At 42.9% G+C, this 23925-nt stretch overlaps 3 protein-coding genes across 3 annotated transcripts; 2 read left to right on the forward strand and 1 right to left on the reverse strand.

Moving 5' to 3' along the window:
- The first annotated feature begins 90 nt into the window (after nt 1-90).
- On the forward strand, nt 91-7249 carry LOC133954348 (zinc finger and BTB domain-containing protein 5). Its single transcript, XM_062388726.1, has 4 exons — nt 91-555; nt 1666-1879; nt 2066-2923; nt 3251-7249. Exons 2-4 carry the CDS (start codon nt 1670-1672, stop codon nt 4406-4408), a joined length of 2226 nt encoding a protein of 741 aa, XP_062244710.1. The 5' UTR covers nt 91-555; nt 1666-1669; the 3' UTR covers nt 4409-7249.
- A 2681-nt stretch (nt 7250-9930) lies between these two features.
- Nucleotides 9931-12692, reverse strand: grhprb (glyoxylate reductase/hydroxypyruvate reductase b). The gene is made up of 9 exons (XM_062388491.1): nt 12455-12692; nt 11812-11945; nt 11644-11716; nt 11373-11489; nt 11180-11268; nt 10977-11081; nt 10480-10615; nt 10271-10401; nt 9931-10155 (listed from the first exon to the last, which is right to left on the reverse strand). Exons 1-9 carry the CDS (start codon nt 12607-12609, stop codon nt 10034-10036), a joined length of 1062 nt encoding a protein of 353 aa, XP_062244475.1. The 5' UTR covers nt 12610-12692; the 3' UTR covers nt 9931-10033.
- A 1246-nt stretch (nt 12693-13938) lies between these two features.
- On the forward strand, nt 13939-23623 carry uba6 (ubiquitin like modifier activating enzyme 6). The gene is made up of 32 exons (XM_062387060.1): nt 13939-13993; nt 14495-14586; nt 14700-14794; nt 14893-14921; nt 15507-15601; nt 15754-15865; nt 16252-16332; nt 16626-16748; nt 16845-16968; nt 17241-17344; nt 17440-17502; nt 17991-18067; nt 18231-18297; nt 18409-18552; nt 18749-18895; nt 18982-19062; nt 19157-19234; nt 19346-19527; nt 19858-19963; nt 20083-20172; nt 20290-20370; nt 20464-20592; nt 20680-20731; nt 20845-20908; nt 21007-21076; nt 21155-21226; nt 21314-21437; nt 21532-21725; nt 21916-22043; nt 22140-22227; nt 22345-22439; nt 22574-23623. Exons 2-32 carry the CDS (start codon nt 14546-14548, stop codon nt 22713-22715), a joined length of 3078 nt encoding a protein of 1025 aa, XP_062243044.1. The 5' UTR covers nt 13939-13993; nt 14495-14545; the 3' UTR covers nt 22716-23623.
- Nucleotides 23624-23925: the final 302 nt, after the last annotated feature.

The following is a 23925-nucleotide window of genomic DNA, read 5'->3' on the forward strand; positions in this document are numbered from 1 at the left end:
ACGGTAGAAGGCTGAGGAAGTGGCTCTGTTGGGGAAACAGCGCCACCTTGTGAGTCTGGAAGGTACAGGCCGTCTGCACAGTGACTGATGGGAGAATTAATAAAGTGAAACATTGTCTCCCTGCAGAGATCGCTTTACAGCCCGCGTCCGCCTCCCTCACGGTTGATATTATGCACGACTGTCCCCGGGGGAGGACACCGACAGATGCTTGAGACAAGCGGTCGCGGAGAGGACACATCCCCGGCAGCTCACATCCAGACACATCGCACACTGGATCGCCGAAGGGGGTTGGGGGTGGCATGGCGTGTGACCGCTACACAGACCGTGGTATCAGCCTGACATGTTAGCTAGTTTACATCTGAAGACACAAACAGCAGATTGTACACAGGGAAGCGGCGCAGCCAGGGCTAACCGCAAGCTAATGCTAGCGTTGTAGCTAACAGAGCTATTTGCTGGTGTGCAGCCAGATAACTTCAGCCTCCTCGGTGTCTCTGCTCGCGGCCTGTTCTCTTCTTCTTCTGCCTCCCGGGACCGACGCTCTCGGGATAATTCAAGGTAACGTTAGACGTCAGCAGCTCCATATTGTCACCTTGTGTTTGCTCGTTCAGCTACAGTGGCTAACTGCTCCTGTGGTACAGCTAGTCCAGACTTGTTGTTGTAAACTCAATATATTCAATGTAAACTAGCTACTGTGAATTATACAGTGTTTCTTAACAGTTTGTCCCTTTACAGTATGGATTAATAACCCCACTAGATAGATATATAGATAGATAGAAAGATAGAAGGATAGATATAATTTGTCCCTTTACAGTATGGTTTATAATCCCACTAGATAGATAGATAGAATGATAGATAGAATTTATCCCTTTTATATTATGGATTAATAACCCCACTGATATTTTTGTTCCCCCTCAGATTACTGCTTTGTCCCACAGCTACAGGCTTTGACTGGTTTGACATCCTCACATCAGCCCCTCCTCTAACAAACCTAGCTAATGAGAGCATCTTCATCTGTGTTGACCTTCACTCTTACCCCATCATCACTCCCATGCACTCTGTCCCCCTGACAGTCTCATCCCAGGCCTCCATCTCCTCAGGCAGCGGCTAATGCTATCTTTGCTGTCACATATTCTGTGGATTAGCATTAAAAGTGTAGTCAATAAATTGTATGAAAAAAACATCAATCACAATTTCCCAGAGCCCGAAGCTGCTTGTTTTGTCTTTAACAGTAAAGGATGTCCAAATTACAAATTGAGTAGCAGTCGGTAATGCATAAACCTTCCTCCCTGGCCCATTAGTCCCATTCAATTCAGTCAAGCCTCGCCAATTTGTACACAATTCCTTCAATGACTTTTATTCATCAAGATCTATATATTATTCACTGGGAAAATGTTAAAAAATGCCTTTTGGTCTTCCCAGACCCAAACTGCATCCCTCCACCAGGTTTCCTGGATATTCGTTCAGATGTTTTGGGGAATCTTGCTTACAAACAAACAAACAAACAAACAAAAAAACAGACAGGATGTAAAACACAACCTCCTCTTTTGTCCTTTACATCAGACAACCCATTAAAGGACTCTTAGCAAAAACTTGTTTTTTTCAATGCTGTGTTGATGTGGACTAATCAACTGTTTTTTTATACTCTTTTTTTATTTATGTATGAAGGGCCATGGATTTCCCAGGCCACTTTGAACAGCTCTTCCAGCAGCTGAACTACCAGCGTGTCCACGGCCAGCTATGCGATTCTGTCATCGTCGTGGGGAGCCGACACTTTAAAGCCCACCGCTCCGTGCTGGCGGCCTGCAGCACTCACTTCAGAGCCCTGTTCACTGTTGCAGAGGGAGATTCGAGCATGAATATGATTCAGCTGGACAGCGAGGTCAGGATCGTGAAAACCTTGTCAAAGGCAGTAGCAATGTCGTATAATCGTAATCATTAATAATGATGACCGTATAGGAGTTGCTGAAGAGTGTAATCAAGTAAAAAACATGGACAGATTTGACATATTAAATTCAGTTTTTTCACTGTTCAAATAGCACCAACAAGGATATTTGTGTGATTGCAGGTGGTGACGGCTGAAGCTTTCGCTGCTCTGGTGGACATGATGTACACGTCCACACTGATGCTGGGGGAGAGCAACGTCATGGATATCCTCCTCGCTGCCTCACACCTGCACCTCAACAATGTAGTGAAAGCCTGTAAACACTACCTGACAACACGTACGCTGCCTATGTCCCCGTCATCCGACAGACCCACGCATCACCACCCTCAGCAGGACCAGCAGAGGCGCAGGCAGCAGCAGCAGCAGCAGCAGCAGCAGCAGCAACAGGCAGATTTAGCAGTGAAACCTAATCTAGCAGCTGATGCTAACCTTGCAACAAATGCTGCCACATCAAAGTTGCAGCGCTCCTTCCTGTTGCAGCAGCTCGGACTCAGCTTGGTGAGCTCTGCTTTGGGGGGGATAGACGAGGATGGGATGGGAAATATAGTTGGCAATAGAGAGGTGGGACAGAGAGCCTCTTTCCCAATCCGGCGCTTTCACAAACGCAAGCCCTCCACTGCACTGAACCTGTCAGAAGAGAGACCAAGGCAGAGGCAACGCAGCTCAGCCCCTAACCCCGGTTTGTTGGGAGAAGAAGGGATGAACGCAGAGCGAGAGGAAGGAGCACTCCTGTCCCCGGACTCCCACAAGATGGGGGACGAGTCAAAATTAGGTGCTGGCCACGTAGGGGTCTCCCAAGATGATCCTCAGATGCCCAGCCAGTCAGACAGTGGACACTGTGGGGGGGAGGACTTGGGGAGAATGCAGGGAGGAGTGAGCAAGGAGGAGGATATGGATGACCACGACCACCAGGACAACAGGTTAGCTGTGAAGATTAAATCAGGGACCGAGGAAGAGGAGGCTGAAGAACAAGAACAGAAGGTAAAACTGTGGTTTCTTGTTTTTGAAAACTTGCAGTTGACTTTGATTTTTTTCACAATGTACACATCTAAATTACTGTTATTGTAATAACCATATTTATATTAAATACAGCATTCTTCACCTTTTTTTTTTTTAAATGTATGAATCTGCTTGTATGTGTGTTTTGATACTGACCATCACAAAATCATTTAACTCATTTGCACCTCCAAATCACTCTGCTCTAAATAAGCTGCTGTTCTTTTCGGCTCCTTTCGATTAAAATAACCCTAAAACATCAGAAAATCGCAATCTGCAATCTGCCTAAATCTGGACTTGTGCTTCCCACAGGTGGTGGTTAAACGAGAGCCGCTAAGCTCGCCTGAGCCGACGGATGAAATCAGTGACGTGACATCGCAGGCTGAGGGCAGCGACCCGGCCGAGCCTGGATGTCCAGAGGAGGAGGAGAAGGTGGAGCTGAGCCCAGAGAGCAGCGACCGCAGCTTCACCTCAGAACCCCGACCCAGCTCAGACTCTCTGCTGCAGCCCAGCTCCCAGCTTCTCATCAAATGCCACATGGGAAAAGGCGCCGGAGGTTTTGGATGTAATAACGGATCAAATAGCAAACCTGGTTTCAGTATTTCTAGCTTCCTTAGCCCAAAGGATTATGGAAGTGGTGTTGCAGGGTTGGTTACAGGAGAAGATGAACTGCCCAACACCACAACTGGGGATGCAGTAGCACATCACTTCCTGATGAGACAGGAAGCTGCCAGACCACCTGGCTCTGCTTCTTCCTGTCTTCTGCAGTCCCCACTCAGTGGTGAGAGTCGCAACAGCTTTGGAGACAACTTGCAGCATGATTCTCTGTTCCTCCGTCCCCTGCACGACAGTATGGGGAACCCCAGAGGAGGTGGGGGAAATATGAGTGGAGGGCATGGAGGGTTTGAGCCCTTTGGTTTGGACTTCCAGCGCTCCAGTCTTGGGCTTCACTCTCTAGGGCGACCCTCACGAGGAGCCGGAGGAGCCGCCAATGTTTCTCTGGGTTATCCAGGATACAGGCGTATTGCCCCCAAAATGTTGGCCGGTATAGGTGGAGAAGAAGGTGTAGGCGGTGTTCTTCAGGATTCTGCCTCTTCCTCCTCAAGTCTGGCAAGTCCCCTGCTTCTCAACGAGAGCGGTGGGTATGACATGAACAGTGGCAGGCCCACCTCCCTCCCCCCTCAGCTCACCCGTGCTTCAGCTGACGTCCTGTCTAAGTGCAAGAAAGCTCTGTCAGAGCACAATGTCCTGGTGGTCGAGGGAGCTCGGAAATACGCCTGTAAAATCTGTTGCAAAACCTTCCTAACCCTGACTGACTGCAAGAAACACATCCGTGTCCACACAGGGGAGAAACCCTACGCCTGCCTCAAGTGTGGGAAGCGCTTCAGCCAGTCCTCCCACCTATACAAGCATTCCAAGACCACCTGTCTGCGCTGGCAGAACAGCAACATGTCCAACGGCCTGATATAGGATTTGGAGACAAAATATAAAACCCCCTAAAAATGTCAAGTCAAAATTTTTCTGAAGATGTGAGGGACAAGTCAGATCAGCTGTAATGTTTAAACTAACCAGTCCTGATCACAGACCAAAGACGGGAATGATAATGTTATCATCTTTTTTTTATTTCGGAGAAACCAATAATATCAAGTCTGTAAAAAGTATCTGTAAAGACATTTAATCGGATGGAAGAGTGTAGGGATGCAGGACATGTATGTATTGCTATTGACTCACAGTACCATTGATGTACATTGTATTATCTCCTATATGATTAACAAAAAGCAAATGGACTTCGTACTATATGATGTAGACCAGTTCAGGCTGTAAAGCAGCCACACTGTTGGCGGTTTGGTGTTTTAAAAAAAATCGTCCTTGTCTGAGTGTTTGTAGATCAGAAGCAGCTGCATCACACTGCTGAGTGGTCCCAACTGTGCATATTAATTCCTTGTTCTGTAAAATGACAGACATGACTTTGAACTAACTGGTTCAGAGTCTGTTTTGGTGCAAGATATAATTCCTGCATTTACTTAGAAGGGTCTTCCTTTCGTCTACTCAAAGTGCGAAAGGTAGATAGAGTTAGAGAACCGGATAAGAACAACAACAGAAAACAATTCAACATTTTAAAGCAGCTGCATTTTGAACCACCTGAGTTAATATTGTTAACAGCTAACCAAATTTTGTTCGGTAGCTGGCAAATAATTCAGTATGAAGTAACAGGGACTTCACACTTTACGTGACGACAAGAGTAAATGTATTACTTTGATAAATATGTACCTGTGGATTGTCAGGTCCAATTTGTGGAGCAATGGGACCTTTACATTTATCTGTTCACATCTTTCCTCGGTTTACAGCTCAAGCTATTAACATTGACATCCCTTTTGGTTAAGGAAGTAAAAAAATATTATAATTGAACTTGCAGCATCTTTGCATTAGCAGCAGGATCAGTTCTGTGTTTACTGGGCATTCCGGTCTAATTTGGAGAAATGCATAATATGATATTGTATCATAATGCTACGATAATACTGAGATAACAACTTCACAGAAGAATGTACATGCACCTTATTTTGTGTCAAGATTAGCAAAACTGCTTACTAATAGTTTTTCGTATTGGTTCCTGACTGCTAATGACACGAAGAAAAAGTCAGCTGTGGTCAAACGCATTCAGTGACTGTCCAATTTTCTGTCTGTCTGTGTGTGTGTGTGTGTGTGTGTGTGTGTGTGTGTGTGTGTGTGTGTGTGTGTGTGTGTGTGTGTGTGTGTGTGTGTGTGTGTGTGTGTGTGTGTGTGTGTGTGTGTGTGTGTGTGTGTGTGTGTGTGTGTGTGTGTGTGTGTGTGTGTGTGTGTGTGTGTGTGTGTCACACTTGAGTATACTGTTTACATGATAAAGATGTTCAGCATGTGCGGAAAAAGTGCTTTGGAAATGTAAATATAGCATATTGTGGTTGGATTCATAATTTTGCTCTTGGAGATAAGACAAAACAACTCATGAACTACTCAACGTTGTGTATAATTTGCTACTGTACTTTATCAGTGCTTTATAAATGTCTCTTTTTACATCTAATGTTGCATCTGTTACTAAAGCACTTAGAAAAATCATGCTCTTTTATAACTAACATGTCTACTAGAATGTTAAACATTTGAAAAGTATTACCGTATTGCAATTATCCAACTCTACCTGCTCCGTTACTTCACCTTTATGTTGGATTGGAGTGAAGTTTGGCTCCTCTTAGCCATACAAATATTACATTTGTGCAAATATCTTGAGCATCATTGAATATTCACCATGGGGATAATTTAGAAAAAAAATATTTTTACACAATCATTTTTTACATAAATGAAAATGTAAAATGAGTTTTCTCTACCCAAATATACTTAATTGTGACCTTTAACATGATTGGTACTGTAAGTTTTCTCAACTATTGTTGAATTTTATTTTTTAAGATTCAAAAATACCACACATCCTTAGGAGGAAACCTAATTTTAGTTTAGCTTATAGAAAATAACATCATACTAAAGATTTTAAATTTAACTGAGAATGTCTGACTTCAAGCAGGATGTAAATAAGAGCAGCTTCTCTGGTAATTGAATGTCCATGCAGTGTTGTAAAGTTCTGTTTTACTGAACTGAAAAGAAAAGATAACTTCAAATATGGGTTTTTATATACCTGATTGCTTGCTATATCATGTCTCCTTCACTGTCGGAGAGATTCACGTGGTCTTTGAATTTCATTTGCTTTCCCCACTGCACTGTAAAGTCATTGCACTGTTAGCCTGTAGAAAATGACAGATTTTAAAGCATAATCTTAAATAGACAAATAGAAGAGACTGCCTCTTCAGATGTTCTCCCTGTAAAAAAAGTAAATAAAAGGTAACCTGCCCTGTAAACCTCTTCACTGTGGAGTAATGTCGCTGTTGCCTCCTCTGTCATGGTGGAAAGATCAGGCTGTGATTTGACCAAATTATGAGGTGAAGGAAAATTCCTCCCAAATGGCTTCCATCTCTCTCACAGTGGCCTATTAGGAATTCAAATGCTGCTCTTCCAAAGCTGTTGATGTGAATCTCTGAAAAATGCACTGACTATTTTACCCCTGTATGAATATGCCAAACTTAAATTGATTAAGAAAGTCACTGCCTTACGCGCTCTTATCTTGAAAAGCTGGGCTTTTGTTGATATGCCAAATCTGAAGGATATCTGTTTTTATTCCTGTACACCTAACGTTGTGTAACCATGAGTGGACTAAATGTTTGAAGGCTATGAAGATTGTATAGTATGTTCAGTCGTTGTATAGATTGAATTAAAAAAAGATGAAAATAATTTTGTATCTGGTGACATTTTTATGAAATAGGACAGAGATCGAGGCACGTGCACAAATAGACCCCCAGTGGTGCTCAAGCACTGGCCCTTTAGCCCTGGATGAGAAAAGTGCCCTTCTTACTCTCTCTGTCATCAATTGATGATTGCTGTTTGTACATCAATTTGCCCTTGAAGGATATTAAAAACTTTCTTTTATGGACAACTTTGGTTAATCACAAGCCGCACAAACCAAGCTAGAGCAGCAGAGGAACCAAGCAGCCAGCAGGGAACAGCCTCAGAACATCACAGCAGACTGATTCTTGTAAGGCGTCTGAAGACAAGGTTGGAAAAGTACTGGGTTATTCTCTAACAATAGGTTTTTAAAGTATGTTAAATCATCCAGTATCTAAAAGCCAAAAATATAAAAGTAACTTTTAAGTAAGGCTGTCAAATATATGTAGTAAAGTCGAAAATATTTTCTCTGTAGTTTAAGTGATAATTTGTCAATGATATTATTTTGCTTAATTCCTCACAATAATCATCAGTCTGTGTGACCTAGTCGGCAAGGCTTTGCTCTCCAACAATAGAGACCTGGGTACAAATCCCACTCTTCCCATCATCTAGCTGGCAATATGCTGAGCTCTTAAATTTGGCAGGATTTCTCCTATTAATTGCTAAATATCTAACTATGTAAATTCAAATTAATTAAATATAAAAACAGGAAAACATTTTATTAAAAGAAAAAAGAACTGCGCAGCGCAGGACGTGCGCAATGGGTTTCTGCGCAGGATGTGCGCGCGCAGTTTAAAAAAAAATTGAATTTAACATCATAATTTCTCCGCGCTGGTTCAGGGGTAAATCATGCTGGTCTTCACAGGTGACTGACCTACGCAAGCCCGTAGCTGCCACCCCCCACAGTAGATTATGTGTTTATCTGTGTGGCCACGGCGCTTCCCGGTTCTTCCCGGCACTACGCTGCCGGTGTGAACAACCCAAGTATTTAACATGGACAAAAAAAGGAGACGGACCACTTTTCACAGCGCTTCTACCTCCGGTGCGTCCCCGGGGTTAGACGATGATGGTGTGACGTTAATGATTGTTTTACATTGCATGTGTCACGTCATGATAAATCAGTCTCCTATGTCGCCTGTACCAGGAGCCACCCCTTTCACTGGTTATCTGGGCTCGCTGTCTGGCCGGTAACCAGCCGTCCGGACCGCTCCGTGAAGAAGGAGGAGGAGATGTTTCTTTACTTGGAATGCGGCCACTTCATTTCTTGGTTATACAGCAGGAGCAACACTGGCATCTGTCTGTGTCCGTCAAAACGGAGAAGCATACATTGGCCTTTAGCGTCTTTTCCCATAATACCCAGGTGCACTACGTCACACACTACAAACTTTCCTTAAAGGGGCAGGCCATACCTGCAACACAACAGCTCTCGGTCTCATATACAGATGACAAGAGAATGCAGAGAGGGAATTTTAAACACTGTCTGATAAAGATTCCGACAGTAAAGGCAAGGGGTAGTGATGGATAAGGGTTTCTTTAACAAGTTAAGTCTTTCATTCTCACTTTCCACCTTAAAACTATGAAATGAACTGAACTATGAACTAGTTCATGCGAGGTGTGAACTTGCACAACAATGCCCGCAAGATCAGACAAACAGGTAACGACGGTGTTTGTGCAATCCCCCGACGTGGTTTGGTGATAAATGAACCACAACATTAGCGCCGCTGAAAACATAACGTCGCAACTGGTCCGACGTTTCCTAAAAAATAAACAAAAACCCTGTGATTTCAAAGCCTTGTCCAGCCGTTTACTGACATGTGTCATGTTGAATGAAGAGAGAGAGGGAGAGAGATACAGACAGACAGGCAGACAAACAGACAGACAGGCAGGCAGGCAGACAGACAGACAGACAGACAGGCCGGCAGGCAGGCAGGCAGACAGATCATTTAAAGGCAGTTTTACTGTTCTACAAATCAGACAGGTTCACTAGTTTTGTAACCCTCGTAATTATTGAAATGAAAGGAAGTTCTTAAGTTGAGCTACATGACAGTCTAGTGAGGTAAATTGTGGTATATTACTAGTGTAATGCTGCTTATGCTTCAACTCTGTCAGAAAACAGTAAAAAAATTGTGTTTACTGTGTTGTCAGCTTCATAGAGATTATGTAAGTCACTCTTGATAATCATGCACAACATTGATTTATCTCATTTACAAAATTTGCAGCATAATGCCAAGAAAAGAGAGACTCCAAAAGCAGAAGGACAGGGAACTGCAGCAAGCAGCTCAGGGTAGGAGCTCTCTTTTATCTTGGATCAGGCCATCAACTAGTAAAACAGATGAGGGAGAATCAGTCACCCTACCTGGTCCAGAGGAGCCCATCACATCACTAACCCTAACATCAACATATTATTTGGTTATTCAATATGGCCTTGTTTTGTCTGTTTTTGCCTGTTATTCATTTATTTATTCAAATTGATAATTTGAGTTAGTTTGTTAAAAAAAATATATATATAAGTTGATAATATCCTACTGTGTTTTTTATTTATTTATTATTATTATTTTGAATTTTTCATAAACAATTGTGGCGATGGGTGCCCTTTTTTTGGTTTGAGCACCTGCCCCCCAAAATGTCTGTGCACGTGCCTGCAGAGATCCTATAAGTGTTGTGTCAAAGGAAACAAGCACACTGTTAAAACTGGTCAAATATACTGGTTTTATTTCCCTTTTTAAAATAACTAGGTAGGTGGAAGTAATGGTCCATCACTCAGCAGGTTCTCAGAGTGGAACCACCGTCTTCTCACAGCTTGAGCTCTTTGATCATCGGCTCACCCCGAAGACCGAGGAGGAGGTTGTTTGCCGCCAGAGCAGACATGGCATTACGGGTGGAGTAGGAGGCACTGGCAATATGTGGAAGAATCACTGTGGGAAGAGAGGATTTAAAAAAAAGATTACTTATTGGAAGTGAGCGTTAATGATACAGAGTAAAACTGTCCAAGTGGGATATTAAAGAGATGAAACTGTGTGATGGACTCACCGCAGTTTTTAAGAGTAAAAAGAGGGTGGCTGATGGGAAGGGGCTCAGGGACAGTGACATCTAAACCAGCTCCTGCAATCTGCCCGGTGGACAGCGCCTCATACAGGTCGTCCTGGTTCACTACCCCACCTCTGAAACAGCAGAGAGCGTGCTTAAAACACAGGTTCAGCTCTCAGTGGACTCTCCTCATTCACAGGCAACAGTTTTACCTGCTGGTGTTGATGAAGATGGAAGTACTCTTCATCTTGGAGAAGAGGTTCTTGTTGCAGATCTCTTTTGTTTCCGGCGTCAAAGCGCAACACACGGACAGAAAGTCGGACTGCTTCGCCAGCTCATCGAAGGAGACTACGACCAAAACAGAGGCTTGAGATGTCACATGACACAAAATATCATGGAGCAGTCTTTGTTTATTGGATCACTACCTCCCACATGGAGGTTAAGTTTTGAAAATGGGCTACGAAAGAACCCATCAAATTTTGACGTGGGTTTGGAATTATTATCACTTTCTTAAATTTTTCCAATTTCCATGAAAATATTATATGGGTCCAAATTAAAAAATTCAGGCACATTTATGGAACTGATATCTACAAGTGTGAGCAATCTGGTTGAGTGTTGCCGGACTGTTGAATAATACCTTCTACTGTGACACGTCAAAATTCCTTCTGTGAGAAAAAGAAAATGCTGACATCATCAATCTGGTCCTTACCATACTCTGCATTGATCATACTGGCCAGCTCAGGCCTGGGGACCACGTCCGTGTAAATGAACTTCTTCACTTTGAAAGGCGCCAGGCGCTCAGCGATGGCGACACCTTTGAGCACAAATGCACAGTGGAAGACGTCTGAGACTGAAAGAACTGCAGTTTTGTTTGGATAAGCCTGTGTACCCTGTGTTAGACACTGTGCTCACCGATCCTCCCCAGGCCAAGAATACCCACAGTGCTGTTGGCCAACTCATGTCCACACAGCCACAGGGTTCTCCACGTGCCCCAGCCACCTCTGACACAAGTGAGAGAGAGAAAGGAGGGTTGTGTTTTTAAAAAAAAATCTATGAAGGTTTGCGTGGACAGGTTTGTCATTGTGTGTGTGTGTATTAACATTACGTCTTGGCTTCATGCGTGGCCTCTATGAGCCTCCTGGAGGTCGTGAGCAGCAGAGCCACAGTCAGTTCAGCAACAGAATCTGTCAGAACATCAGGAGTATAGCCTACACGGATTCCTCTGGAGAGATACACAGACATTTCAATAATCTTTTGGGACCTGGAAACAATGGTACTTTTCTTTGGTTTTGTCACTTTTTAATTGAGATGTAGGTCAGAAACACAAGTCTACACACAAATCAACACTTCTTAATGGATGTGTGTTAATCGATCACCTTTTCTTCAGCTCCTCCAGAGAGAGATGGTCAAAACCCACTGACATAGTACTAATGACTTTCAGGTTTGGACCTGCAAATATGCATCACACAGAGAAACACATGTATAAATTAACCACTGTACATTGCATGAAGGTCTTTTAACCGGTTCATGGACTGTCCTCTGACCTGCGGCTTCCAACAATTCTGCATCAATCTTCTCGGTCAGCACGCACAGCAGGGCATCAGCACCTTTGACCTTCTCAAGCAGCTCCTGTCTGGGCACAGGGATGTCATCTGAGTCCCACAGCTGGAACTGCACCCTGGGAAAATAGAAGCCATGACATGTATGCCAAAAAGTGTCTCAGGAGCTTCAAATCGGTCTGACTGATGCAACTGTGTCCTTCTGATACCGTCAAGGACATTAAAACACAGTAACTTGTCCAGTCCACCTGCATATGAGCAGGTGAAGAGCAGGGACCTTCACAAAGAAAGTTCATTGGTCAATAGTGGTGCAGAAAAATATAGATACTATACACAAGTATAAGGGATTCTTCATTTAAAGCCCTTGATTTACAACATTTATCATATATAATGCAGGCCCTCACAGAAATACTGGGACATAAAGGTAAAGTGAGCTGTGTTGAAGGGGAATACCCCTCCGGTTACATGTCTTATCAGCCCAACCTTGGGGCACATGTTAGCAATTCTGTTTACTCAGAGTAAATGATGAACTTTACCAAGTAGACGTTCAAACTCAAACAGTTAAATGAGGTACAGCAGTGAATTCATTACAAGACATAGAGTTTAAGTGATGTAACAGGACACTCACTGTCCAGATTCACGCAGGATCTTCAGTCCCTCGGGTGGGATCTGTCTGGTGATGTATACCCGAGACAGGCTGGACATCTCTCTCTGCATGTTGCTTGGTAGAGCCAGTGGAGTAATCCGCTGGAGCCCACGCAGAGCCATGCGACTGCACCACATTGCCGGTAGGAAATAATCTGCTGGCAAATGTTGCAGAGATCGAAGTGCTACTTTGGAGTTTGGCGTCCGTTGTGTGCATGAGCTTGATTTTGGCTCCAGTTCAGTGGAGGGGTGGTCCCTGGGTGTGTGTCTCTGACCAATATGATGAGAGGGAGGGTGTCTCTAAAGTCTGAGGTCAGAAGGTTTTGTCCCAGAATGGCTGAGTACAAAGATCTTTGTCCTGAAATTTAAGGTTATTTCAAAATCAAAGATACACAAACATGAAAAGAACAATCCCACACACAAACACACACACAAACACACACCTACATATACACACAAATGGTAAATGAGACAGCTTGTGTATTTGATACATTATTGTCCACCTAAGTAGGATGTCAATGTTTCACTCAGCTGTTGACCTTTGTTCGTATCAACACTGAAAGCTGTTTTTTGTTCTGTCTCGTCTCTCCAGTTGGATCTGGTTCAGAAATATGTCCCTAACAGTTAAGCACTGATGCCCAACACGGGTAAATACACAAATATATAAATATAATAGGAAATTGTTTGTTCTCTTTTATTTTGATTCAGGTATTTCACAATAATGTAAAATATGGTCTTGTATCTTTGCCATTCTTGTAATCAACAAATAATTAATTAATTAAATAAATAAAATACTTTCAACAAATAATAATACTAGTATCGAACTTCATAATTGCTTCCAACTAGTGTTTGAAAGCTTATACTTAATTGGGCCATCAGTTTGGGGAAAAATGTAAAGTTTTGCACTTGCAGTTGATTTGTTATGATTGTTGTTGTTGTCGCTCCACCATCAACGAAACGTAGAAGACACAATGATGGCCTCAGCAGGATATTTAGTTTTTGGACAGGCGATCATGTGTGAAAATGGTTTATTCTGTGAAATGCTAACATATTTAATTCAGTGATTAATATTACAACACTTCCGAAATAAATATATATAGATAAATAAAATAAGATATGATAATACTGATCCACTGACTGAGGAAAGGCAGTTGTTACAGCAGCGGGCAGGTCAGAATGAGGTAGATAAGAGAATAAAAAATATCTTTAAAACACAATAGAATGAACTAAAAGATTTACATTGATTCACCTGAGTGTTAAAAAGTAGAGTGTAGTAGTAAAGCGCAGTGGCGCAGGATGATTTTATTTATAAAAATAAGGACATATTGTGATGTGCAGATGACACAAATGTGAACAAGTTAAGTTGAATGCAACTGGTGTGTAAAGTCATCATAAAATAAGAACATCCATGAGTGAAGTACTGTGGGACCTCGGTCATGTGATTATAGTAACCCGGAAGCACTCCCGGTTTTTAACCAGTCGCAGCCATTCATTCGCTGTAGCTTGTCGCTCATACTGGCAGGTGGCTTCCTATGATTCCTTCTCTTCTTTTAAAACAACATGAACAACGACTTTACCCGAACGCTTTCTAAGACTAAACTGGAAACGTCTTTCCTCTGCGGGGGTTTATTTGTAGCCGAACGTGTGTGTCATCACTTTGAATGAGTTTATGACAAGTGTCCTCCTCTTCCTCGCCACCGGCACCAGGCTGCGGTGGCGCTCCTAGCTAGCTAGCGAGCAAGCTAGCTGTAGCGAGCTAAACCTTTCCTCCGCACATTTCCTGACTAAACCGGCGGGAGCTAACAGCTAGCATGTCTGACTGACACAACGCGTCGCTATGTTAGCTCGTGGTTTTCCGTGTAGCTTGTAGCGCGGCTGACAGCTGTCAGGTCAACAACGCGTAGAGTGTGACTCAGTTAGCATGTTAGCTAACCGGCTGCGGGGCGTTGGTTTTTGATCCTAGCCGCCTAACACTGACTCGAAGCGTCTGTGACCCCGGTCTGTGTCTCTATTTGTCTGACAGGTGCGGTCGTTCCCTCTCCGACACTTGGACCCCCCCTCCTGCCCTCCCGGCATGGCTGCAGACTCGATGGAGATTGACGACTCTCTTTACAGGTGAGTCCTCTAGGTGTACTCTGTTGTTGTTATTGCTCATGAACCTGCAGATCAAGTCGGAGTCCGGACAGGAGATGACAGTGTTGTGTTCTGCTCTTTCCTCTTCCCTCCAGTCGCCAGCGATATGTGCTGGGAGACAGTGCTATGCACCAGATGGCCCAGTCGTCAGTCTTTCTCAGCGGAATGGGAGGACTGGGAGTGGAGATAGGTAACCATCACAGCACTTTAAAGATATTCAGCACCACTGTACTCTTATAGTTGCTGCCAACTGATTGAATCTGATTAACTTGATTTCTGGTTTTACAGCAAAGAATATCGTCCTGGCCGGTGTGAAGGTACGCACCCTCACTGAAATGTGATTGTCCAAGAAATTTAGAATGTGTCAAAGTGTCCAACCAGCCCTAGTGTAAACATCTGTCCTGAGCTATGCCATCACAAGTGGTCAGTACATGTTATCGGTGTGAATGCACCCGAATGGGTCCTGAGATCCGATCCCATTCAGAGCTGGTTTGGGACTCGTGTGGCAACATACTTTACACTGAGTGAACGTAAATGTGTCCTAGGGCCACATCTAAAGGAACACGCCTTCTCATGTCACGCCTCTAACCCACTTCAGTTTCACAATTCATCAAATCTATTTTTACCCCACGTTGCCCAAATATGGAGTTGTTTGTGGCAACAATAATAACACTGACTGCCACCTAATTACTGTTCCTTTTTGTAAATTGGTAAAATCTTACTTCACAGCTGATATGCAGCTCATCGATTATTTTATTACCCCCTGACCATTTCAATACCAGGTGTAAATTGGCAAACTCAGCGCAGGATGGCTGATTATACCAGGTCTGATCAGGACCTTTGTCTTCCCAGTGCTTTAGATGTAGTCTCTGTGTACATGTGTGCTCTGTCTGTGTGTACAGGCGGTCACCCTTCATGACACAAAACAATGTGAGACCTGGGATCTGGGCACCAACTTCTTTATCCGCAAAGAGGATGTGTTGAACAGCAGAAAGAGGTAATATTCTACATAAATCTGGACAACCTTTACTTGCATGGAGAAATGTCACACACTCACACACGGACTGTGATCCTCATATACAGGCAAACCCTTCTTATAAATCTCTTGTTTTCTTAGATTGTTTAATAAAAGTTTTCATCCATCCTCAGGGTGGAGGCGGTGGGCCCTCGGGTCGCAGAGTTGAACCCCTATGTTCATGTGGACATGTCTTCCTCTGCCCTGGATGACAACACCGATCTCAGTTTTCTTAGCCAGTATCAGGTAAGACATTTGTGTATGCATTGTTCTTAGTCAGTCATAAAAGTTAAAATGTATTTGGTTCATAAATATATGTTGGATGGAGATCTAACTATATTGTATTACACATAGATTGAAATAATACCTTACGCCTCACTTCATTTTATCTGCCCCTGCATGTTAAATTTAATTTGAAAAATGCTTAACTGCTGTAGACCGAAAATTTGGCTTCAAAGTTTTTTAGTTTTTTGTAGAACAGAATCAGTTTGAATTCATAAAAGTCTGTCTTTGTCATTTTCTTGTAGATTTCACTTAACCTTAATTAACATAGGCTTTGTTTTCTTGTTCAGACTGCTGCAGACTGAAGGTAACATTTGATCTCTGTCTGTTTGCTCTGCTCTCTCCTGCAGTGTGTGATCATGACCCAAGCCAGGTTAAACCTACAGAAGAGAGTAAATGAGTACTGCCACTCACAACAACCCCCCATCAGAGTAAGTCTTCAGTCATTACAGTGGTTCTACATCACAGAGCACGAGTTAACGATGTCTTGTGGATGCGGAACACACAAACAGTCAAGTATTTATCCCTACCTGTATTAGAACTTGAAAATTGTCAAACATTTTGTGCGCATGCCCCCTGCCAAGCACAACACGAGACAAAACCTGACTGAGGAACGATCCTGATCATGATCATCGTTTAATAACTAATTACATGTGATCGTGAGCGACAGACACATACACGCTCCTGTAAACTAACCAGACTGTTGCATTTTCTTCCCTGCCAGTTCATTAGTTGTGACGCCTATGGCATCTGTGTGCGGGTGTTTTGCGATTTCGGGGAAGAGTTTGAGGTCTCTGATCCGACAGGAGAGGAGCCCAAGGAGATTTTCATCCAAACTATCAGTCAGGTAGATATCTGCAACATGTAGAATTGGCATTTTGTTATTCTAAATGTATTGTTACTCTAAACATTTGACAAATCCTCTTGACACTTTCCCCTTAAGGACAATCCAGGAGTGGTAACATGCATGGACAACCAACCCCACGGCCTGCAGACCGGCCAGAGTGTTGTGTTCAGAGAGGTCAATGGCATGGTGGAACTCAACGGCACTGCACGACAGGTCTCAGGTATTATGTCAACATTGCAGATATATTTCTTTAAGTGTATTATTGTAAATCTATTTCACCAGCATACCTGACCAATCTGAGATGCAACCAACATTAAGAATATAGTCGTTATATGTATTTGACGTAAAACCAATGCTGTCTCTTTCATTTCTGTCCCATTTTGAGCTGTTCCAAGAGCAGATTTGATGAGAGATTTTCTTTATTGGTGAAGTACAGTGATCTAATCTAAGCCATGTTTGTTTCCTTTTTGGTGTGTGTGTGTTTGTTATCAGTCCTTTCCCCTCATAGTTATGCAATAGGAGATACATCCCAATTACAACCATATGCACATGGAGGTTTCTTTTTCCTGGTGAAAACCCCCAAGACATACACATTTGTAAGTAGAGTCACATCAAACATCACAGTGAACCTGAAAACAAACATGTGTCTCCAGTTGAACCTCCTGAACGCCTTCATATTTTTGTATTTCAGGAGACGATAGAGAGGCAGTTGTGTGATCCTCAGGTCCTGACACCAGACTTCAGTAAACCAGAGGTGAGTGTTTAAAGCCGTTCCTGGAGACTGAATCGCAAAGTGAGGTCAGGGTGCCAGTTAGATTTAACCCTAACCCATGTTCAAAGCGAACATGACATATCACCAAAAAGCTAAAATAATGCAGCATATCCTGTTCCACAGGATTAGATTGTATGCTCAGGAATAATGGAGCCATAATTACTGCTGGATCCATACATGGTCAAAAATTGAAGCATCACCTTATATTGAAAAAGTAAACGAAGCACACATGTGGACAAGGCAGTAACATAATCTGACTTCTTAGCTTATTCTATTCTATTTTTATAATAACCATCATATTTAGAGTTGCATGTACTAGTGAAGCCAGAAAAGAGATCAATAAGATTACTAATTAATTAAGTCCTATTATGTTAACCAAGCTGTGTAATATATACTCAAGTTAGCCAATGCCTATTATTTTTGTCAAGACAATTGTTTTCTCACAATCTTTTCTTAATTCATCCCATCAGGCTCCTCTTCAGATCCATGCAGCCATGTTGGCTTTGGACACCTTCCAGGAGCAACACAGCCGACTTCCCAGCATCGGGTAAATTCAGTATTTCTCTGCTGCTCACTGTCTAGATGACAGATCTGCTGCTATTCTTTTTTGTACTCCTGCACCTGAGGATATCATTGGTCCTGGATGTGGCTTTCAGTGTGTTGAAATGTTTCATGTTAAGTTGTGAGCAGTTCTACTTTGATGCCATCAGGTGCTTACAAGACGCTGAGGTTTTACTGAAGCTAACTGAGGAAGTGAATGCTACTCTGAGGAACAAAGTGAGTCTTCTCTTCTGTTTTTATATCCTTGTGCTTGAATTTCCCTTTCATTCCCAGCAGAGATGAACCCTCATTCATTTTCCTTCCTCCTCTCTCTTTCTTTCCTCCCAGGCTCCTGTAAATGCTGAGCTGGTGAGCTGCCTGTCGAGGACGGCGATGGGAACTCTTCCACCTTTAGCTGCAGCTGTAGGAGGCCTAGCCAGCCAGGAAGCTCTCAAGGCCATCACAGGGAAGTTTGCACCACTTCAGCAATGGGTAGGTCATAACATTTTAACAGTAGTTCTTGTTTTCAAAGGCCAAATGTTGCTTTTTCAGTTCAATAGCAAAGTCTATTCCATTTCTATTGCAACACATTTATGGGAACTATTAACTCTAATAGCTTTACAAATATTCCTTCAGCATTTTGCATCTTTTTTTATATAACTTAACTGTTAACTTTATCTCTGTTCAGTTTTACCTTGATGCCATCGAAGTTGTTAGGCCTCTTCAGTCTCTTACTGCAGAGGAGTTCATTCCCAGGGGCGACCGATATGACGGATTACGAGCTTGTATTGGCGAATCTATGTGCCTTGAACTGCACAAGCTCAGAGTCTTCATGGTGAGACTCTCAGCTTTTTATGGTATCTTTTATGTTGCATTAAGTTGAAGGATACATTTGAGTAAATGTCTTCTCTTCTGTTCCAGGTCGGCTGTGGTGCCATAGGCTGTGAGATGTTAAAAAACTTTGCTCTGCTTGGGGTTGGATTGGCCAAGTGCTCAGGAGAGGTGGGCATCCGCTCCCTTTTTCTTTTCTCTCCTCTGTCTTACTGCAACTCTACAATTTACTGAAACTAACTGGACTGCATCTGTCCTTCCTCAGGTGTGCATTACAGACCCGGACCTCATAGAAAAGTCCAACCTCAACAGGCAGTTTCTCTTCAGACCACATCATATACAAGTGAATACACTTCCTTTTCCACTTGTGTTCCCTCAATATTAAATTACATGAATCACAGTACACTCACTATGCTGTACAGACACTCACACTCCTGTTTCTTCCTTGTCTCAGAAACCGAAGAGTACCACAGCAGCAGAAGCCACTTGCGATATCAACCCCGACCTGCAGGTGGATGCACACCTCAACAAGGTGTGCCCGGCTACCGACAATATCTACAGTGACTCCTTCTATTCCGGCATGAACCTGGTGGTCACAGCGCTGGACAACGTGGAGGCCCGGAGATATGTAGACAGGTTGGTGGAAATGATAATGTAGTGTTATTGAAGTTCATTTTTAACTTCAGACGGTAGTGCTATGCAAGCACTGGCCCTGCAAGGTCCAAGACTATTTGGAACACTAGGTGGCGTTATGAGCAAAGTTCAATCCATAAATCAGAATATATCTTCTATAAATGTGATAAAAGAATGTTATTAAAACATTAATTTCTTTCATCAGTTATGTAATTTATTACATTAAAGTGTTCTGTATCTGTTCAAAGCATTTAAGTAATTTATAACTTCCTGTGATCTAATGGCATTGGGCCAAGTACTGATGTTGTGTTTCTGTATGCATTTAATTTCCAGTCGCTGTGTATCCAATCAGAGACCTCTCCTTGACTCGGGTACCATGGGAACTAAAGGACACACAGAAATCATTGTGCCAAATTTGACAGAGTCCTACAATAGCCATGTGAGTGTGAAAGCATATTTTTATTCTTTGCTCCATTTTCTTCCTGCATTGTTCATCTTCAGTGACTCAACAAACACAGACTTTATTCTAAGAACAATCATTCAACATATATCTTCCAGAGAGACCCCCCAGAGGAGGAAATCCCATTCTGCACACTAAAATCTTTCCCCTCTGTCATCGAGCACACCATCCAGTGGGCCAGAGACAAGGTTTGTTTTTCTTACCAAATCCCTCTTTCATTTTTCGCGTGATGATTATTTTAGTTTTCGGAATCTCTGTCTGTGTACCGTCCTAATTTAAATTTTTATTTCCATGGGTTTACGTAGTTTGAAAATGCATTTGCCCACAAGCCCTCCGTGTACAACCTGTTCTGGCAGACTCACTCCTCGGGTGAAGCGGTGCTACAGGTAAGACTTTGCATACCATCAAGTATTTCAATAACCTTTTAATGTTATACAATAAACATGGATTTGAATGTTCATTTGTTTGTGTTTTTGCAGAGGATGCAGGCAGGGGACAGCCTGGAGGCGTCATTTCAGGTCATTAAGCTGCTAAGCAGACGACCCAGTCAATGGGAACAATGCATTGCTGTAGCCCGCCTGAAGTTTGAAAAGTATTTCAAGAGAAAGGTAATTAATCGCAACCTGTAAATACACAAATACTCATAACATGGTGCAACATGATAACCGTTGTTTTCTGCTGTTCTTTTCATCAAGGCCCTACAACTGTTGTACTCTTTCCCCCTGGACACAAGGTTAAAAGATGGAAGTAAGTTTTTTATTAAACACACATTTGCCTCTAAATTATTTCACAGTAATTTTATATGTGTAACTACAGTATAAAATGAATGTACATAGTAAAATCTTTGTCCTCATCCTTAGGTTTGTTTTGGCAATCCCCTAAAAGACCTCCAGCACCCATTGATTTCGACTTGAACGACTCTTTGTGAGTGCTGCATTATTTCATATTACACTTCAAGCCTCTTTTATTATTTTGTGTTTCACATCTGAGCCTCTTGGCAAACCCAACTCTGTTCCCATCAGGCACTTCACTTTCATCATCAGCGCTGCTCGGCTTTTCGCCGGGATTTATAACATCCCATACTCAGAAAAGGTAGGTCGTCTGCACTCACGCACACACTGTCTCAAATACAAGTAACCCACTTAGTGACTAATCCTTTCCATCTTTCAGGACCTCTCCAAAGAGGCAGTGGCCAGGATTCTCTCCGATGTCAAGATTCCTGAGTACAGGCCTTCAGAGAAAGTAAGCCTCTCCACTCATCTGCTCCTTGATGTCTGAATGTAGAGCAAGGAATCCTGAACTTGTTTGCTGTGGATCTGTCCCTTCCAGTGTATAGAGACAGACGAGACAGTAAGGAAGCCTGATCAGACGAAGATGTCTCAAAGCAGTCATGAGGAGAGGGAGGCCATCACACAGCTAGAGCAGGCCATAGCTGCTGACCGCGTCACCCCTGGTACATGAATAATAAATAAATATACACTGAAGATGGTTGTATTACTATCATTATTATATCTCGTGTTAACTCCTATGTGTGAATCTCTCTGTAGAGAGATTGCAGATGCGGCTGCTGCAGTTTGAGAAGGACGATGACAGCAACGGCCACTTGGACTATGTCACGTCAGCATCTGCTCTCCGGGCGAAGATGTACTCCATCGAGCCGGCTGACCGACTCAAGACCAAGCGCATCGCTGGCAAGATCATCCCTGCCATCGCCACTGCAACGGCTGCTGTGGCTGGACTGGTGAGAGCAGCGACCCAACACACTTCTGTCTTTCCAAGAAGTGTATTGAGAAAAGGCTTGAATTTACAATTCACAGACATGCATGTTTGAGATGTTGCCATCCTGTGTTAATGAGTGATAATATGATTTCAGCTTTTTTTGTCTATTTGCTCTTTTTATATCTTTTTTGTATGTTTGTTGATGTACTCAGGTGGCTCTCGAGTTAATCAAGGTGGTTGGAGGCTACGGGTTTGAATCTTTCAACAACTGCTTCTTTAACCTGGCCATCCCTGTAGTGGTGCTCACCGAGCCTGCACCAGTCAAACGGACACTCATCAGGTAAGAGCTAACCTACACAGCCCCCTCACCTCACTAATGCAGCATCACAACAAAGTTCAAGTTGCAAGCTGACAGTTGAGTGGTGTCTTTCCCCAGGGACGACATCTACTTCTCCATCTGGGACTGTTGGACTATCTTTGGCCATGAGGACTTCACTCTGTCTGACTTGATCAATGCAGTGAAAGTAAGAAACATTACTCGCATTATACTGCTTTTGATTATCCTGAGGTTTTTTTTAACACTTATTTGAATCTATCTTAATGGTGGTGTCAAATAACATGTTGATGCTTTTTTATGACAGGAGAAGTATGGAATTGAACCCACTATGGTTGTCCATGGTGTGAAAATGCTCTACGTGCCTGTGATGCCTGGACATTCAAAGAGACTTAAATTGACGTGAGTGCCTTACCTGAAAATAAGTCTTTTTCTCACCTTGATCTTTGTTCAGATTTTGTTTTTGTGCTGGAAATGGTTCAAAATGCACCTGTTGTCCACAATGTACAGACTGTTTTAACTCTGACTCTCTGCAGGATGCAGAAGCTGATCAAGCCATCAGTGGACCGCCGCTATGTCGACCTGACGATGTCATTTGCTCCGGAGGCAGATGGAGACGAGGACCTTGCCGGTCCTCCCGTCAGGTACTACTTCAGCCGGGATGGAGAGACGCCGTGACACCTTTCAAAAAGTCGTCCTGAAACCTCTTGTGTCCTTACTTCCCTTCCTGTTAATGATGTGCCCCAGTAACCTGGGCCAGGGGCCAAGAGCTTTCCCTCAGGATGTTATCTGACAAGGGCAAAGCTCCTGGCCCCAGCACAAGCCCTCTCCCCTTGTACTTCATGGAGCAAGAAGAAGCGAGTCCTGGTCCCAGTTTCTCTAGCCAGTGGAACACGAGGCGGCTCGAGTAACATTTAACTGTACCTGTGTACATATATTTTCTCTGTTCTGTTTTCTACTGGTGAAATGCACAGCTCTGCCTGTGGCGATGCCTTAATTGATAAATAACCTCTTTCTGTTTGTGGCAGTGAGACTGACTAAAAAGTATGTTTACAGAAAGCTGCATACTCCCGAATTAAAGACCCACAAGTCTCATATCTGTTTTAAATCTGCTCAGACTGCCAGAGCAATGAAGTGGATTTGAAGGCATCGTGTCTTCTTCTTCCTCAGAGTCCTCTGCTTGGGTTTGAACATATTGCTGACAACAGAATTATCCAGTTGTCAGTCATCTTTCCTCATAGCAACAGGTCAAGCCAGTATTTGTTTTCAAATTAAAGGTGCATCAGGTCAGTGAACAGGGATTGTTCTCTTTTCATCATCACATTGATAGCATCATAAAACATGTATATCACGAGGTATCGCTCAAAGGTTAAAGGGCAACACACACCGCTGCATCTCGATGAGCTTCATCATCATCGACTCTTTGCCTCCCAGTCAAGTGACGCAGGTGATGTGTGGTGCACTTAACAATGCGAGTAAAACCACCTCGAGTTGTAGCTGCTCGTCTTACCTGTTTCATTAGGTAACCACTTCGTTAACACATTTGGGAAACCATGTTAAATAAAGTTCAATGGCTGTTTCACAGACATCTTCTGGAATTACACTATTTTAAAACACCTTTTTTTTTTAAGAAAACATTTTCTTTGCTGTTAATGTATTTCTTTCATTTGTTTATGGATAAGTGTCCATGCCATGTATTTATTTACTTCCTACTTATTTTTTTGTGTTGAGCTCTGTTGAGTCAAGGTTCACTAGTTAATCAACAGCTGGAGGTGTACGTCGCCCTTCTTTTCAATTTCAGAAGGAGGATGTGAAGAGGATCTTTGAAGTGGTCCTCATTGGCCTGTGCAAATTAACAAAAATGTTAATGTAGTTTTGAATGGATCGA

Source organism: Platichthys flesus, chromosome 5 (assembly GCF_949316205.1).
Source record: "Platichthys flesus chromosome 5, fPlaFle2.1, whole genome shotgun sequence".
Taxonomy (NCBI): Eukaryota; Metazoa; Chordata; class Actinopteri; order Pleuronectiformes; family Pleuronectidae; genus Platichthys; species Platichthys flesus.

What these genes read in the sequence shown, in the direction of transcription:
- LOC133954348 (XM_062388726.1), top strand. Translation starts at nt 1,670, where the DNA reads ATGGATTTCCCAGGCCACTTTGAACAGCTCTTCCAGCAGCTGAACTAC. An exon ending in TGATTCAGCTGGACAGCGAG is followed by an intron (nt 1,880 to 2,065) that starts GTCAGGATCGTG and finishes GTGTGATTGCAG; the next exon opens with GTGGTGACGGCTGAAGCTTT. An exon ending in CTGAAGAACAAGAACAGAAG is followed by an intron (nt 2,924 to 3,250) that starts GTAAAACTGTGG and finishes TGCTTCCCACAG; the next exon opens with GTGGTGGTTAAACGAGAGCC.
- grhprb (XM_062388491.1), bottom strand. Translation starts at nt 12,609, where the DNA reads ATGTGGTGCAGTCGCATGGCTCTGCGTGGGCTCCAGCGGATTACTCCA. An exon ending in AGAATTGTTGGAAGCCGCAG is followed by an intron (nt 11,717 to 11,811) that starts GTCAGAGGACAG and finishes GCATATTTGCAG; the next exon opens with GTCCAAACCTGAAAGTCATT. An exon ending in ATCTTCATCAACACCAGCAG is followed by an intron (nt 10,402 to 10,479) that starts GTAAAACTGTTG and finishes CTGCTGTTTCAG; the next exon opens with AGGTGGGGTAGTGAACCAGG.
- uba6 (XM_062387060.1), top strand. Translation starts at nt 14,546, where the DNA reads ATGGCTGCAGACTCGATGGAGATTGACGACTCTCTTTACAG. An exon ending in TCATCCAAACTATCAGTCAG is followed by an intron (nt 16,749 to 16,844) that starts GTAGATATCTGC and finishes TTTCCCCTTAAG; the next exon opens with GACAATCCAGGAGTGGTAAC. An exon ending in TCCAGTGGGCCAGAGACAAG is followed by an intron (nt 20,173 to 20,289) that starts GTTTGTTTTTCT and finishes GGGTTTACGTAG; the next exon opens with TTTGAAAATGCATTTGCCCA.